The 18,980-nt window shown below is 35.3% G+C and overlaps 1 protein-coding gene across 2 annotated transcripts in view; it reads right to left on the reverse strand.

Annotated features, from left to right (window-relative positions):
* Positions 1 to 18,980, reverse strand: part of ZDHHC13 (zDHHC palmitoyltransferase 13) — a 46,643-nt gene that overhangs the window by 16,758 nt on the left and 10,905 nt on the right. Inside the window, exons 2-10 of one of the 2 annotated variants that reach the window (XM_081062226.1) lie at positions 16,580 to 16,720; positions 13,789 to 13,911; positions 12,387 to 12,464; positions 11,332 to 11,476; positions 9,843 to 9,907; positions 8,303 to 8,465; positions 7,941 to 8,066; positions 4,839 to 4,972; positions 944 to 1,044 (exon numbers count right to left, since the gene is read on the reverse strand). In XM_081062226.1, coding sequence (XP_080918352.1) covers positions 944 to 1,044; positions 4,839 to 4,972; positions 7,941 to 8,066; positions 8,303 to 8,465; positions 9,843 to 9,907; positions 11,332 to 11,460 — 718 coding nt within the window. In that variant the 5' untranslated portion in view covers positions 11,461 to 11,476; positions 12,387 to 12,464; positions 13,789 to 13,911; positions 16,580 to 16,720. Of the gene's footprint in view, positions 1 to 943; positions 1,045 to 4,838; positions 4,973 to 7,940; positions 8,067 to 8,302; positions 8,466 to 9,842; positions 9,908 to 11,331; positions 11,477 to 12,386; positions 12,465 to 13,788; positions 13,912 to 16,579; positions 16,726 to 18,980 lie in introns of both variants that reach the window. The other variant, XM_081062225.1, reaches the window with a different exon arrangement.

An 18,980-nucleotide genomic window follows, 5' to 3' on the forward strand; every position in this document is an offset into this window, starting at 1 on the left:
TAGAAGGTAAAGAAATATGCTTAAAGGTACATTTCTATACACCACATTCCTGCTTCTCCTACCTGTAAGGAAAAGCAAGTTTATAATGGCTTTCTAGAGTCCTTGGAAGGGGAGAAAGGATCCTGGAGAGCTCAGTAGAAAATTGGAGGAAATGCCTCCCTCCCAATGGGAGGTATAAATAGCTATAAACCAAGAGGTAACTCCTATCCCCACTTTCAGGTGACTAGACTTGGTCAACCTTAAAAGCACAGCACACACCTAAGCTGGACTTGGCCTGAGCCCTACTCCTCAAGTGATAAACCTATTCCTTAGGAGTGTTGTTTTTTCTTTTCAAACCATGGGCTGCCATCCATTAGTAAGTAAGCCATGAAAGAATTAAGTTAATGCTATGACTAACATTTAAAAAAAAAAGGAAATGGAATAGGACAAAATAAAATTTAGAATAAAGCACACATTGGGTGTATTATTTTCGGAGATTTTGGTTTCATATATCTTTTGGGTGGCAACGCAAATTTATCTTTACTGTGGATTGAGAACACTGACCATTGCTGAGGGCACATTTCGTCCAGTATCCCTCCCATATAGGCCGTCTTGGTACCCAGATTTAGTAATCAACCATAACTGCTGACCAAGTTAAAAGAACCTTCTGATCTTGAAAAGAAGCTCAAGGCAATACAAGAAATATGTACGGGGCTAAGTAAAACAATAGTTCATTCTACTCTTTCCTCCCTATAGGTAATAAATACTAGATAGCTACTGTTTCCAAAGCATGCTCAGATTATTTCCTAAATGGAGCAGATTTTCAACATTAAACATCATGAAATGAATATAAATGTAAGTTACATTCCCTGGGTCTCTTCCAATATCTAAATTTCTAACAATGGCATTACTATTTTTTAAAGGCAAAGTGAGACATGCATTTAAATGTAAGCTTGAAGGATATGAGGAAAGAATAAGATGAACCAAGTCACAAATATCCAAAACATGGAACTTAGCAGTAAGACCGTTGGTATGTATACAAGGCTCTTATACCCGACCAAGAACCTAAAAGAAAAAAAGGATAAACATAAAGTATTAGTGAAAACAAGTATGATTCATATTAATTTTAGTTCTAAATTCCCTTAAATAATAATAATAGTAATAATGATTCCCTTAAATAACAACAACGTTCACTTAGTGAGTGCTTACGTGCCAGTTTTTATTTGGTAATGAGTTATGTATCACCACCCCATTTTACGCATGAGAAAACTGAGACACAAGAACTCTCAAGAAATGAATGTTCAAGTTCTTACAGCTAACTTACACATTACTTCATTCCTAATAACTTCATATTTTTAATGAATCTTTTTTATTTCTGTTGAGGCATATCATATTTGTACTTTTTTCTTTTTTTTTTGGCATATCATATCCAAATACTCTAAAATGCAAAAGTTTTAAATACTTGGAGATTCACCTTCACATTTAACAAGCTTTCGTCTAGAGGCTAGCAGTATATTTTTGAAACATCCAGATGCACACAACCTTGAGCACTTTTATCCCACAATCAGCTTGAGAAGCAGACACTAGACATAAAGATACATAAAGGCTAAAAGTGGCATTAGTCACCAGAACACTAACCATTTCACTTGGGTATCAAGCAACTTGTAAGTCCACACATAACTTACTCAAATGTTAATACTGTAATTTCAAAGGAAAAAAAAAAAACCTGTCTTTCACATTACTCAATATAGTAAATCTATGCATGAATATAATGTACCGAATCTACTTTAAAATTTATACCAGGAAAAAAACAATCGTTGATGGGTAAGAAAAGGGTTTTTAAAAAACTAGCAAGATCATTAGCATAATAAAATGCCTGAGAAGAACTGAAGATTCCAAACCTCAGGCATCTAATATGCTGCCAGAATAGGCCAAATGGAGCCCATGTAACCTCCAGGGCTTGACCTGTCTGAGATTTTGCAGCAAAAATGTGACCTAATTAAGTAGTACCGTGAACTCCCTAATTTGTAAGAGCCTGCTACTATGACCTGTTTACTTCTGACAGGAGTCACATAGCAGCCTGGATCGATAAGCAACTGCCCCTGGGGCCCAATAATAATAGAAGTTGGCAGCTGCTTACCTCCATGAAATTGGGACTGGACAGAGAGTGGGAGAAATCAAAGCAGTGTGGACAGTGTTACCATATGCATTTGTCTCCCATTTGAATTGTATCCATATGCCAAGACTAGCATATGAAGCCCTTAACTCACTGTCATCAAAAACAAAAAGTTTTCACATATATTTTTATAATGTGGGTTTCTAAAATAAACAAAATTTCAAATGCCACTACCCAGGGTTAGTAAATACCATGTTTCCCCGAAAATAACACCTAGCTGGACAATCAGCTCTAATGTGTCTTTTGGAACAGAAATTAAGACCTGGTCTTATTTTACTATAACATTAATTTTTGCTCCAAAATACGCACTAGGGCTGATTGTCTGGCTAAGTCTTATTTTCAGGGAAAAACAGTATTGCCAGCCCTTGCTTTGTCTCTGGGGATAAAAAGTAATGATTGTGATTCCTAGTGATTTGGCTTAAAATTTATTTGGAGACTGAGTCAATCCAATTAGTGGAAAATGAATGAAAATTTCTAAGTTACAAGTTTTGGGAATAGCAGACATTTAGGCATTTTGCTATTTTCCAGAAATTTGAGCTTTTACTTTACAGTTAAATTCTAATTCATTTCCGAAAGTCAACTGTCCTGCTCTCGAGTGACCGAATGGTAGGACTCCTCTAATATTTTGTTTTTTTCTTATGACAAAAATAGCACACGCTTACTCCAGAAAATGCTGGCAAGCAAAAGAGGGGCACAGGAATCTCATAATCACATGCTCAAGAGAGCAACACTATTTCCTTTTAGATCTTTTTCTAAGGATCATCATCAGTACTTTTTTTTTTTTTTCAGTGAATGAAAATGTTCAACAGGAGAGAGAAGTTTCCTGCTTGTGTGGGCCTTCCATTCCAGGAAACAGTGATTTAGTGCAATGAGGAAACTAAAACGGGGCTGATACAGCACAGGTAGTCAGGGAAGGTCTCACTCAGGAGGTGACTGACGTTGGCACTCAGGCCTGAGGAGAACAGCGTCTCCAGATGCAACAACCAGAACAAGTCAGACAAGGGCAAGTCAAGGACACAGGTGAGAAGGAGCTTAATGAAAGGAGGTTGGAGAACAATGGAGGAAAGAAAGGAAGTCAGAAGGGAGGGAATGAATCACATAATACCTCACAAAGCAAGGAGTTCGGGCTTTATTCTGAGTAGGAAGAAAAGTACTGGAGCAGGGAGAAAAGACAGAAACTGATTTGCCTTTTTACAAGACCACCCTGACTGCTAAGCGGGGATGAACCAGAGGGAGGTAAGAAGAGCTGGAGTCAGGAGACCAGTTAGGAGATTTGGTCGAGGGCACCGATTATAGAGATGCAGAGAGCAGACCAACTGGAGGCAGAGTGGGAAGGACTTGGTAATAAGCTGGATGTGGGAAGTAAAGAGAAGGGAGGAATTGAGGATGACAGTAATCCAAGGATGACAACCGTTATTCACACGAGGAACTGGATGCCATTCCACGGAGAAAGGGAAGCAAGAAGAAGAGATTGGGGTATGACAGGATTATTGATTACTGTGTCAGCCATGGTTCTAACCATACGTGTATAAACCATGAGGGAGACATTGTCACAAACTATTATCCTCATTTCACACATGAAGAAACTGAGGCACAGAAAGGTAAAGCAACTTGTTCAAGGTCAACATGCAATGTGATAAAGCTTGACTTGAACCGAGACAATGTGACTCTTAACCAGTGACTACCGTATTTTGCTGTGTAATGTGCTCCCGTGTATAATGCGCACACACATTTTTGGCCCAAACTTTCAAATTTGTATTTGTTTACATTTAGGTACTTGTTTTTTTTGTACTACAAAGGAATTTCAGCATTTATTTTTTCACATATTATGGTACAAGAAATTTTATGTAACAAATAATTACAAACCACAAGAACAGAGATATAAGGTACAAGAAATTTTACGTACTGGTAACAAATTTATGATATTTATGTATCATGGAAGTTCAAGAACTCTTCGTTGTTGAAAGTTCATCGTAAATTCAAAAAAACCAATTATCGTATTCCAGGGTATTATTTTGCATGCTATAATCATTATAGCTATTGATTTCTAGAGTTACACTTTTAACTCATACGCATAAATAAAAGAATTAAAAACATGTATATAGATACGGAATTAGTACTACCCATGCATAATGCACATCCTTATTTTTCCCTTGCAAATTTGGACAAAAAAGTGTGCGTTATACAAGGCAAAACACAGTATATATAATCGTGTATAAATATTTTTCATAAAGTCCATATCATAGTAACTATTTTATAACCTCCTGCAATTTAATCAGGTTGTTTCAAATTTAAAAAAATTAAGAGCAAACATCACTAGCTAAAAATGAATTTAGATTTAGAAAAGGAAAAAGCAAAATTTCTGAAAAATGGGCAAAAACGCTTCAAGATGTAAAATAGTTACAAAAATCTCCCCATTATTCACCAAAATTAATATTTTTAAAAGCTAGGATATTTATTTTCCACCAATTGTCAATTCAATTAAATTTTGGGTTGACCAATTTGCTTTCAGTCCAATCACATGCTACCGAAGCCTTTCCCTCCCAGCAGCCCTGAGGACGTTTCTAGGTACGGGGTAACATTCACAACCCAATAAAAATCTGTGATTCCAGCTAATCAACAACAGAAATAAGCAATCAGATTGGAATGCAATAACCAGCCTTGCGAAAACTAATATACACACCTTGGAAACAAAGATGTCAGAAAAAACAACGTTACTAGAAGACATCCTTTTAAAAGCCAAGAATCTGAATTGAGGTCCAATATGTATCCAACAGCCCACATGGTAACCACAGAAACCATCAGCAGCAGGAAGAGCTATTGAGAGATTCAGAATTTTAGAACTTGATGGATCTTCACCTCCTAAGTATCGAATAATAATTAGTTCATTAGAACTACTTTCTAAACATATATAATAACAAGTAATAGCAGAACACAGTTTTCCTTCAAAATTGCTGATTGACAAATCTGAAGCTTGAGAAATTTCAAATCTTGGAAACAATCTTTTAAAAGCCTTACATTTTCTGAAATATTGCTTAAACATACTTTGTTTTACTTTCCTCCCTTCCAAGAAATGGTGGTCTTTTAGAAGTGTTAATGACAGTTGACATTTTTTTCCATATATTTCTTTCAACCATATTATAAAGACAAGGAGACCACACAAAAATCAGTACACCCAAGATTTAATAAGGAGGGCATAAGAGCTCCAACTTGGGCACCAGATGGTGCCATTCCCTAACAAAGAGAGTTTAAAGTGTGTGGAATTTTAGAAGCCTGTGGACATCTAGGAGATATTGAGGAGGCAGTTAGAAAAGCAGGTCCACCACTCAGGAGAAAACTCGGAATTTGTCAGTATAAAGGTGGTAAAACCATGAATGAACAATACTCCAAAGGACTGTGTGAAGGTAGAAAGGGGCAGATTCTTGATCAACACAAGCATTTAAGGGCAAGAAAGCTAAGTCCCCCAAGGTAACTAAGAAAGAGTGACCAGTGTGACCAGAAAGGCAGGAGGAGAACCAGGAGAAAGAAGGTTTCAGAGAAGCCAAGGAAGAGCGTTTCAAGAAGGGAGTTGTTCTCGGTGTCAAATGTCACATGGAGGCCAAAGACTGAACCGTCTTCAGGATACTAAGAATTCAGGTTTATCCCAGCAAAATGAAAAAGCATGAAAGTCTAAGAACTAACAGTGAGACTGTGTGCATGGAAGCTGGGCACCACATTTTTGCAATGCAGTCCTTTAACTATAACATGCATGACCTTGGAATCAAGCAGGGCTTTTGCAACAGTAAAGGGAAAAACATATATTCTGTTTACGTCCCTAAGCCATAGTATAAGAATGGAAAATTTCAAATGATATCAAATCTTTAAAATGCTTCCAATTCTAATGTGCGTAACACAAAATGAGCAAGTTTAGATTTTTTTTAAAGGCAAACTTAGAATCTACAACCAATGTAATTTCAGGACAGAAATAAAAATATGGATCTCAAAATTTTAATCCCAGACATAACGCTCAGAGATGAGCCACATGAATCGCTCATTCAACAAACAGGCCAGTGCATATGGCATGTGGGCACTGTTCTAGGCACGTGGGACACGTCGGTGAATTTAATGTCCTTCTCTCATGGAGCTTAAATTCTAGTAGGGAAAGAGACAAATCATACTAAGTGTATTTTATAGTAATATGAAAAGCTGGATCATACAGGGCCTTGTAAGCCATAGCAAGGACGTTGGCTATTATTCTGGGAGAAAGGGCAAGACGTCATAGCATTCTGAGCAGATGAATGACAGGATCTGCCTTTATACTAGAAGATACATCTCGATACTCTGTTGAGAATAGACGAGAGGTGAATCAGGGTAGGGAGATGTCAGACAACTACAGTCATCCGCATGAAAGACAGTGATGGCTGGACCAAAACTGCCAGTGGTCAGCTTCTGGATATATACTGAGGGCAGAACTAACCAATATCTTTTTCTGATGGACTGGATACTTGTTATGACAGAGAAAAGGCAAAGATGACTGGAAAGCTGGAATTGTCCCCTAGAGAGGTGGGGAAGGCTATGGATGGAATATTAAAAGAATGGATAATTTCAAATAATACCAAAAGCTTCCAATTCTAATGTGCATAACAACATGAGCAAGTTTAGATTTTTTTTAAAGGTAAACTTAGAGTCTACTTAGAGTCAATGTAATTTCAGAACAGAAATAAAAATATAGAATAGTTGGGGAAGGGAGGAAAGCAGGAGTCTAGTTTTGGATGTGTTATGTTGGAGATGCCTATTGGACACTGAATTGAATAAGCCAAGGTAACTGGATATACAAGTATGGAAAGGGCTGAACTAAAAATAAATTCGGGAGTTGTCAACATACGGATGGCGTTTAAAGCTATGGAAATGTGTGAAATCACCAAGGGAATGAGTAGACAGAAAAAAGGTACAAGGACAGAATTCTGGGGCACCCTATCATAAGGGGTGGGGGAGAAGCAGAGGAGTTGGCAAAGGAGACTGAGAAGTAACTGTTACTTCTTTCTCTCACCTTCCACATATCTAAAGGCAAAATAAATGCAGTATTCATGATGACCCTCTCCATAGAAATCTGGTATCTGTTAATTTAGAATCATTCTAAAAGTATAATTACTAATTATTATTAAGATTATGCTATCTCTTGTATTTGAAAACATTAAAAACAGGAATCAATTAATACCCCATTTTAACAATTGAAATTATGTTCACTATTATGACATAGACTTTGTTGGCCACTCAATAGGACAAGCTGAACTTCCTAACTTTTTCTATCTTACAGTTCACTTTTAAGTTTAGAAAAGCACCACTCAGAACTGACAAGTTAAAAAACAGAATAAAATTTGATTTCATTTCTCAAAATTGCAGATTTTTTAAAAGAAACATATGCTTGATGTTGGCAACACTGTCACTTTTAAAGTCCAACTCCTAATTCTAACAAAACATTATGAATGTTTCCTTGCTACAAGGTATTTTTCCTTTTGCTTCGCCAAGAATCTAAACCATTTGTGTTTCAATTCACTCATTAAATAAATGCGGAAGTAGAGCATGATATTCACAAGGTAATATGTAGTTTTAGAGCCATCTAGCTGAACACCAACAATAAATTGCCAGTGAAAGTGCCAAATTTCCAGCTTTGGGTTATGGGATGCATGGGAAAGGTGTAATTGGCAGAAAAAAATGCAGCACTCCCTGGTTTCCCAATGCCTTAAGAAACAAAACAAGCAAAATAGTTCTTATAGTTCATAGACTAGGGTCCATATGAAAATACCTCGCATTTCTGCAGCCACCTCCAAAGTCTGAATTTTTTGTTGGCTCTCATTTTAGCTTCTGTTTTTAGCATATGAATAATGAGCCGATTTTTGTTTTGTAGAGCCATGTCAAGAGGTGTTTCTCCCTTAAAAAAAAAAGAAAAAGTTCAATTATATTTTTTATATAGTATAGGTGCTAAACATTTTATTAAAAAGAATCACCAGAATCATAGACTCAACATTTATTCTGAGGGTAGCCAGCTATTATTGTTTGTATCTATCCTGCGGTAACTGAAGACATGTTTAACTTATCTTTATGTTAACTTAACAATCTTCTAACTGAAGATATAATAATCTAAGGGAGATAAATACCTGGTCATACCTTAACGTTTCGGATATCCAGGCTAGAACCAGCTTCCAAAAGTTTATCTACTGCATTAACATTTCCTGCTGCAACTGCCCAGTGAAGTGGAGTGTTTTGGTGTATTTTATCAACAACATTGAGAGAAGGATTAAACTTTAAAAGAAATCCAGTTGGTTCCGGCCTGTCTCAAGACAATAAAATACCGCGGGATATTAAGAGAGATGAATGATTTGAAGGGCAAATGTAAATAACAAATATTTTAAGCTAATGTATCAACCCATCAGTAAGTATTCCAAAGACTGAGGAACTTTTGTGCAGAGTCCTATCCTATCCTGTGTGCTAACAGGAGAGATGCACCAAAAAAAAAAAAAAAAATCTATTAAGTGACAGTCTGCTGTATCGATAATACAATTTCAACATCAATACAGTAGTAGAGTAACTGTTTTTTTTTCAAACATACTTTCATGTTGTTGTTCTATTAATATTTTTTTAATTGTGAATTTAACTTTGGCTAATATTAAACACTATGTTATTCATCTAATTATAAACTATAATTATATTTGAAGAGAAAAACCAAAATTTAACTTCACATTCTCCCACTAACCAATTATTAAATAAAGTAGGTATAATGTCCTAAAATATTTGTTTATCTTAGAAAGTTATGGATTAGAAGGCAGCATTCAATAAAATATTTTTGCTTTACCATCAGTCCTTTCTCTCCTTTCATGATGGAAGGGAGTCTTTTAATAAAACAATATTCTACTTTACTTATTCTATCAAGATCTTTAAATATTATACCTGACTTGAGACATCAGCAAAAAAGACAATGTTTTTTTAACAAAATTCTACTCGCAGCCCCACCACTCCATGAACAAAAAGGAAATGGCCTCAGAACTAACTCAGTTTCTAGGAGAGAAGTCCTAAATAACAGCAGAATCAGAAATTAAGTACAACATTGGAAACAAACTGATAAAATACTGTAGCATACATTTGAATAGAAGAACACCAGAGGTTCGACTATATGTGACTATATGATAGTCACATGTGTTTATAAATACACAGAAAAACCTACATATGTAAGTACCTGATGTGAACATATAAACTATTTTCATAGATCAGTTACAATTAATATTTTTCAGAGCAGTCAGCAATGTCAGAGAACCTCAACACTTTCGTTTTCTGGAAAGTAGATTTATCATCTGGATTTCAAATTGAGAACATCCAAACTTAGCACCATTTTTCAAAAATGCAAACAAGAAAAACGTAAGTCATGTTAACAAGTATATGCTATGGAATCTCTACCTGGTCTGTAAGGAAATTTCTTATAGTAGCTTTCAAACTTTTCCCCTAAGCTATCAGGAAAAACCTATTTCACTGCTGCTTCTCTAACTAAAACTACATTAAAAGTTCATATGTAGTCACAAGGTGAAAAATCTTATTTTCTTCTTCAGAATGTAGTATCATCTCACATAGACTAAGATAGTTAAGATTATACATACAGAAAAGAAATGGTTGGAACCAAGAATCAGAATGAGGCGATTCAGTTAAAATTACTTACCCAAGTACTTTGTGAGCTGATAACATGAGAGGTGTCTGCCCATTTAAATCTGTCATATTCACGCTCTATTCAAAAAGAAGAGTTAATCAGCATAACTACAGACCCAGTCAAATTTCTCTTTTTCATAATAGAAGTATCTCTTCAATACATTTAACACTGCTGTTGTGTCTACAAGGAGGGTTCAAATATCATTTGACTAAAAGAAAGTTCCGCTTCACATCCACAGGATAAAAATCCACTGATTTCTACAAAATAGTTTTAAAGGGAACATCTGAACATAGGATTTAAAGCGTTGTGTGATATGAATGGAAGAGGGCTAAAGAAAAAACAATAATCACCATCAAATACGAGACACTTGAGAAACAGAGACCTTGGAAGTCAGCTAGTTCAGCCCTAACTGACACATTAACTCATACTGTCATCTCTTCCACAAAGTCATCCAGTCTCTACTGAAACACTTCCAGTAATAGTGAACTCCCTATCTTCTGAGGCAACTCAATGTATTTTTGGACCGATCATATTATGTTTTAAAGAGCAACACTTGAAAAATTCTGTTTTCTAGAATACACAAAAAATAATTCCATGAGAATTATCATTTTAGAATACAGAAATCATAATTCCATGAGGATATGCTCCTTTTCGTAGAATGCCCAGGTTTGAGGTATGCAAGAATGGTTCCAAACAAGCCAAAGAAAAGGTTTCAGTTACTGAAGATTCTTATGGGCCTTAGAGGAAATACAATTTGGGAAGGAGCCCAAAGAGAAGCAGAAAGGACTCCTCCTCAAACATCCTTCCAAAGTGAGCCCCAGGAGGTTGTAATTATTCTACTTTAACTGGCTAAGTCTGAAAGTGCTTATTTAAAGAAAACACAATCATTCCAACAGCATTTGTGCAAACATGTTTCCACGCAGGTTACAGGCTAGTCTGCTAATATATAAAGTACTTTGCTAACAGAAAGCATATCCCAGACAAGTATAGCTGACAATGAAACTCCCGCTGCCAATAACCTATAATTTAACCTGTGCCATAAATGGATGCCTCTTAAGGCAAGTCATTTTTCATGGAATTACTTTAGAGAATAAGAAGCATACATTCAAATTGGTCTCCCATTTGGACTCAAACAATGAAACCAAATGATGGGTTAATTTAGTGATCTGACCATTTCTACATTCAACCAGGAGAAAAATACAGGCTTTGAAGTCACGTTTTTCAAAAAACTCTGCAAATTACTAAGGTCATAAGGAAACCTATTATGGGCTTACAAATTTCAGAAACGTCTATTATATGTTACTAAGCTAAATGACCTGTCCTTTGTGCTTCAATGAAGCTAGAAAAGCAGTATGCAGTAAATAGATTTACTGAGGCTAATATCTGAATATCTGGATATCTATAACTTCTACTTTAAAAACGGGGACAGACTACTACTAATCTTCCCAATCGCTTCTGGAGTATACAATAGCTGGAGTATAAGACACGTTTCAACACATACCTGTCCTTTGGAGATGAGATATGCTATGATTGGCATGTGTTGAAATAATACTGCCAAGTGGATGCTGCTGAATCCCTCTCCATCGATGAGAGTGGGGTCTGCACCATACTGTAGTAATAATATGACCATAGGTAAATGCCCTTGTCTGTAAATAAAGGGTAAAAATTATACTGTATTCTGTAGCAGGCAGAAAAAGAAAACAATTCAGGGAGAAACTGATAACCCTCAGACATGAGGGATTTTACTTAGATATAAAAAGTACTGTTTCCCTAAAAATAAAACCTAGCTGGACAATCAGCTCTAATGCGTCTTTTGGAGCAAAAATTAATATAAGACCCAATATTTTATATTATATTACATTACATTACATTATAGACCCGGCCTTATAGTATAGCAAAATAAGACCAGGTCATATTAATTTTTGCTCCAAAAGATGCATTAGAGTTGATGGTCCAGCTAGGTGTTATTTTTGAAGAAGCATCATATTTCCTAACAGTAAGATTTTTAAAACTCTGGAGAGTCTCTAAATGTCTTTTACTTAGATGCTCCAAACTCAGAAGTACCTGGACAGTCCTTCCTGAATGCAAGTAATAAACTTATTAACCTCCCAATCTGCCTTAAACCTTATGTAGCTACCATGTATAAATATAATTTTACATGACTAATGCTAAACTTTAAAACTGCTTAGACTTCACTATCGAGCCAGATACACAGCAACATAACAGTCACAGACTGTAAGCATACTGTATGTAATAATAATATTCTGAGGAACTACATGCTTTTACACTCGAATATGGCTCATTTTCCACATAAAGCACTGTACCTCAGTAGCTTAAAAGGGATAAGTTAACCCTAGATTCTTCAAAATTCTTGGCTATGGAGAAAAGATTTGCCTCCTTGCCTTAAATGAACAATTACTTTAGTTTCAGGTTACCATACTGGGGAACACAGAATAGACCATTTCCATCATCACAAAAAATTCTACTGTCAAGTGCTGGTCTATAATGTTCAGAAAATAAAGTTAAGTCAACTTCAGTGTTTAAAGCAACCTTTACCTGATGGCCCAGTGAAGAGGAGTTGACTTTAAATCTCCGCCCAACTGATCTACCACAGCACCTTTCGAAATATAAAACCTGTTAAAAGCAGACATAAATAAAAATAAGACTTAAAAACTTAAAAGTCATACATCAGAAACATCAAATAAGAAACATCAATTTTTCTTAGTAATAAATGCATTGGAAAACACAAATTATAGTAATGACCCATTCTAAAAACACTCAGATCTACAGAGGCCTGGAAGAGTCACAGAGCAGCATCAAACAGATCCCTAGTGAAACAGCCTGAAGGAATTGCTTCTGCTGTCATGAGTATCCCGTTGTAACTTACATTCCAAACACCTAACTACTCTTTCCATGTTCTAAGTACCACAACACTTTTGAAATGGTTTATATTCAAAAGGTTTAGGATCACACTGATATTCTACTTAACTTGCAAGAAGAAAGGTAAAAACATGTCACTTCTAACAGTGTAAAATTAGAATTCTATATGGGAATGAATTCTAAAAGTAGTAAAAAATTCGAATTCCGTAGATATTTTGAGTGTTTTGCTCTCTATTTTGGGGGCATAGATGTGATACACTATATAACTAAATCTATAAGGTAAAGAGATATTTTCTTCTATGGTTTATAGGAATTCACCTAATTTTTTCAAAGTTGTACTTCATATATCATATTATCGAAACAATACACTAATTTATTTCCACAGAAAAGGAGTTTGCCTGTGAGTACGTGTGTTTATTTAAAACTTTAGTATATTTTAAACTTTAGAAATTTTTATTTTCTTAAACTTCAAGGATTTTAAACGTGTAATATAAAATATATACACATTCACACACACACATATATTTTACATGCTAAGGTATAAAACAGAGAAACAAAAAACAATGGGTAAGCAGTAGTGCCTTAAAAAGAAAATATTTTATACAATCCTATACAGGATGTATTCCAGGATTTACAGGATGCAAAAATGTATTCCATGTTTAGTTTTAAAAAAGGTTACATTATTCCCCTAGCCATCCATTCCTCCTGGCATTATTACAATATAAAATATTTCAATGTTTCTTCTAAACTACATGAAACTTGCAGTTCTATACTGAGAAAATTTATATTATGCTTTTTCCTTTCAAAATCTGTTCAATATCACTGCCTGAACTTTATTATGGGTCTCCATGTCTTTCTCTTTCATTTTCCTTTTTGGGCCAGTGCGAGTCCTGGACTGGATGATCTGAGGTCCTTCGCCATGCTCTGATACCTGATGCGTACGGCACAAAGCTGCAGGTATTCATTTACAATACAGATTACAGGGTCAACATTCATAGGTGCACTTGAAGAAAAAGACAAATGAAGGACAGGTCTAGAATTATAAATACATAATTAACACCCATATATCCCGTCTTACTTTACAAGATCCAGCCTGTTGTTAATAGCAGCCCAATGAAGAAGCGACACATTTTCTTTGTCTGGTTGCCTGACATCATATCCTGCTTCTACCAACTCTTTACATCGTTCGAAAATCCCGTATCTCAAATAAGGGGAAAAAAAAACAGACACAATTGATACCATTCAAATAATTTCAAATGTCAAAATTTCTTCCTTTTACCATGTCTTTATCCAAACTTTCAGTCTGGATAACTCTAATAATTAACAAAGATATGCACAAAGAGGCCATATAGTAAATCCAAATAACAAAAGCAAACCTGGCTTACTAACTGATCAGATTAATCCACCTGGAGTTAAACTTGCTTTTCTTAAATAAACCTTAATGTTCACAGTTGCCCTCCTTCAGTCGATTCCATCTGATCATCCTCTGTGCCAGGAATGCATGGTGCTGACTCCTGACTATAGTCTTATCCTTGAAGCAAACCCAGCCCATACATTGACCTCAAAACAAGGCAGAAAGCCTAAAAGTAAACTTGGAACAGGATAAATTCAACAATAAAATATGGACATAGCATAAGGTATAGCAAAGGAAGGAATGATTAGATCTTCCAGAAGGGGATGAAACATGGTATATGAGCTATGTTTTGTAGGCGGTAGAGAAGGCATTTCAGGCAGAGGAAATAGCATATACAGAGATGTGAAACTTCACAGATGTTCAGAGAACTATAAGCAATATTTAATGCTGCAGAAGCATAAGAAAGGAAATGGCAGAGAGATGAGGCTAGAAGAGGCAGGCAAAGAATGCATGGGCATTCTATGCCATGCTTTGAAGTTGAGACTTTATCTATCACTCAAAGGGAAACCACTGCAAGTTTTAAAGAGAAAAGCACTCAGACTGAGTTTTAAGAAAGACCACATTAATGGCAGTATAGAAACTAACTAGAAAAGGGTGAGGCAGAGACTGAGAGACCAGTTTAGAAGCTCTTGCAATAAATACAGGTGAGAGACAATAAGAGCCTAAAGTGAGACAGGCAATAGGAATGGAAAAGGAAGGATGGACTTGAGGAATATTTAAGAGTTATTTAACAGATTATCACAATGAGAAATAAGAGAGACATAGCTTTTTAACGCTATTAACAACTTTTTAAACCATTCATGAATAATATTTCCTTTCAATGGAAAGTCCCAACTGACCATTTAGTACTTTCTTTGAAACTTATTTCTATTTAGAGGAACCTAAAGGTTTCAATAGGCCTTCAAGGGTCAAAATCAAACCAAATGGCAAAATTGTCTGTTTCCCACGATGTTAAAATAAATCATTTCTGCTTCACCAAAATGTGTGTGTGCCTATTTGTTCATCTGTCTTTATGGCATTTTTAAAAGATGCACCTGTGAAAATATTAATGGGAGTGAACTGTTGGTAATAATATATTTACATTCACCTTTAAGTGTCAACTTTAACATTTTACTGGAAAAGAAATACTCCCTTTATGTGAGAAATACAGTAAGAGTACACACTAATTAGGATTTGGTGATTGAGAAAACGCATACACACATATCCTAGCTTTCTAGCTCTCTTTTGCCCTTCTCAAATATTTCTTAAAAATCTTTCCACAGCCACTTAAGAAGGTCCAAGACCTGAAAGAAATTTTAGGAAAGATAGAAAATGTAAGTTTATCCTGAGATTCCCTGTGAGTGTGGCCTAATTTCCCACATGCATCATAACAGATCTTTACCAGGAGTAGAGAAACATTTAAATGTTCCATTTCTAATTAAAGCAAATATTTTCCCTAAGAACACTCTCATCTTCATACAAATATAATAATATAAACAATATCAAATAACATTCACTTAAAGTAGTGTTCCCAGGGCCTCTAGAGTTCAGAGATATTAATAATAAGAACACCCAAATAGTTGTCAATTATTTTTTAACATAAATAATACATTAGTCTATGTTAAGGCCAAACAGGCTAATTAATCACCAAACACCTTTGCTTTTGACAGAAACCACATCAAGTTAGTGTGGTAGTTCCTTTCATGCTGATTAGAAGCTCTGATAGACAGATTTATATTAATTACAAAGAAAATGTATTACAAATTAACATAACCTGATAGACAAAATATTTCAAAATATGTTCAATGGCGGGGGGAACAGATGTTAATAATCAATGAGCTCGATGATGGTGAAAACGTTGAAAATGATTTAATGCAAATACCCACGTATGGAGATCTTAAGGGGAAACTTTCAAAACACACTTTCATTTTCAGTGCAAGCAAAACAACCTACTACGTTTCAAGTGATCAGGAAACCTATTTCTACTTTACTGACTTTCTTCTAGTGCACCCAGCACAATAGGTACATAGAAAGTACTCAATAAATAATTGTTTCATACATCCATAAATGTGTCAGTTGATATTTTTCTATCCCATTTACATATTTGGCTTGCAGTATATTTTAAAAGACTCAGATTTGTGTTTCAAACTCAGAGTCTAGTTTCAGTGTCTTAAAAATCATTCATTCAACAAACATTTACTGGGTACCTAATACAAGACAGGAACTGTGAAAAAGCACTGGGGCTACGAAAATGAAAATGACATACTTTTGCTAAGAAGCTACTGACATCATGGGAGAGACCGGTAACACACAGCTAAGGTGCACTGTGTTCCGTGCTCTGACGCTGACCTGACAAACGTGCTCACGCTGGAGTGTGACGTGAGGAAGGTACACACTGCAGTGCCGTGGACGGTAGGTACCTACATTGTTATAATCCAACAGAACGTACACATAAAACAGCCCTGGGAAGACTTACTGAGTAGCTTTTACAATGTCACAGTTACTAGAGTCCTCTATAAGAGGAAGAGCTTCTCTGGCCTTGGCAAGTTCTTTGTGTTCGTGAGCACACAACTCATGTCGACCAAATCCCGGAGGGTGGGGGCCGTGGCTGTGATTCCTGCACTGGAGAGAAAGAGTAATTTGACAAAGCACAGTAAGAGAATTAATGTCACATTCAATCACATAATGAAGAATTTTCCACGACCAACAATACCTACTTATTAAATTGATATATATTTTCTTAGGTTTAGAGGTGTATCCAAGGGAAGATTTTCATCTTACGTTCACAAGAATTAGATGTTTAAAATGAGAAAATTCCAAACTATATATTCTGTCATAAAACAAACGTCACCTGCAAAAGTGCCAATGGACCTTGTCACCTGTAGTAGGTGGAAGGGCATGGCTATTGACATAAGTAGGTAGGTCGCCAGGCATCTGCCTTAGGGAGTTGTGGCAGACGTACCGTAAAGATATCCCCCAGTGAATCAAGTTTTCAAATATGTTTCACTGGAGTTGCAGGAGAGGAGAGAAAATATTTTTAGTATTTGACTAAACAATAGCCAAAAATCATCCAAATTTGCGAAACTAATAAGCAGGATAAACCTCAAAACCTTACACGAAGGCATAACATGATCAAATCACTAAAAATTAATGATAAAGAGGTAATCTTAAGACCAGTCGAAAGAAAAAGACGTCATATTCAAAAAACAAAGAATGAATTCAGACTTCTCATCAGTAAATGCAAGCCAGAAGATAAAAAAGCACAGCAGTTTTAAAGAGCTGAAAGAAAAAAACTATAAATCTCGAAACACCAGCAAAATATTCTTCAAAAATGGAAGTGAAATATATACTTTTTTCAAACAATCAAAAGGTAAGAAATTGTGAGCAAACTTACACTACAAGAAATGACAAAGAAAGTCTTTCAGGCTAAAGGAAGATAATACCAGATAAAATCTGAATCAATACAAAGGAATAGAGTGCCAGAACTACAGGGGTAAATATGTATAATTAAAGAGGCCAAATCATCAAGACACAACAACCTTTAATGTGTATGCACCCAAAAGAATTTTAAAATTCATGAAGCAAAAACTGATGGGACTGAAAAGAAAAAAACAGAAAGATTCACAATTATAGTTGGGTATTTCAATGCTTCTTTCAGGAACTGATAGAACAAGTAAACAAAAAACCATGCTGGATAGAGAAAAGGGTAAGAATCACAAAAGGATAGAAAAGACTTAAAGAACACTATCTACCAACTTGATCTACTTGGCATTTTCATAAAACCCCACCCAACAAACAGTACAATAGATTCTTTTTTCAAGTGACATGGAGTTTTCACCAAATTAGATGACATACTGGGTCATGAAACAAGTCTCAACAAACTTAAATGGATTGAATTCACACAAAGTATGTGTTCTGTGAACACAACGGTATTAAATTAGAAAGCAATAACCAAAGGACATGTGGGAAATCCTCAAATATTTCGAAACCAAGCAACACATTTCTAATAATCCATAGGCCAAAGAAGAAAACAAAGAATGAGTAGAAAATATTTTAAATTGAATGGAAATGAAAATATAACATATTAAAATGTGTGGGATGCTGCCTAAGCAGTGTTTAGAGTGAATGTTTAGCTTTAAGTGCTATAATAGGAAAAAAGAAGAGTCTAAAATAAATGATCTGAGCTATCACCTTAAGATTCTAGCGACAAAAAATTAAATCCAAAGTAGGTAGAATGAAGGAAACAATAAAAATAGAAGAAATCCATGAAATATAAAAACAATGCAAAAAAAAAAAATCACTGAAAGCCAAAGCTGATTCTTTGGAAAGAATAAATCAAGAAAACGGATAATCTCCAGTCAGAATGATCAAGAAAAAAGAAGACATCAGTGACAAACACCAGATTTAACAAAGGGGGCATCAGTACAAGATTCTACAAACATTAAAAGGGTAATAAAGCAATAGTATGAACATCTTTATGTCAATAAATTCAACAACCTAGATAAAATGTACAAATACCTCAAAAGACACAAGTTATCTACATGAACTTTAAAAGAAACGAGTAGTGCTCTATTAAAGAAATTGAATGCATAATTTTAAAACTTCTCATTAAAAAAGAAAACAAAACAACGCCAGGCCCATATAATTTTTAACCAGCAAATTCTAACAACCCTTAAGGAAGAAATGATACCAACTCCCTCAGAAAATAGAGGGAATACTTCGCAGCTCATTTTAGGAGGCAGCAATGTCCCAATAATAAAGCCAACACACATTACAGGTAAAGAAAACTATATATCCCTCATGAACATAGATGCAAAGAGCCTAACAAAATAATAGCAAATTGTACCCAATAATATGTAAAAAGGATAATCTACATT

This window comes from Rhinolophus hipposideros, assembly GCF_964194185.1.
Source record: "Rhinolophus hipposideros genome assembly, chromosome: 10".
Taxonomy (NCBI): domain Eukaryota; kingdom Metazoa; phylum Chordata; class Mammalia; order Chiroptera; family Rhinolophidae; genus Rhinolophus; species Rhinolophus hipposideros.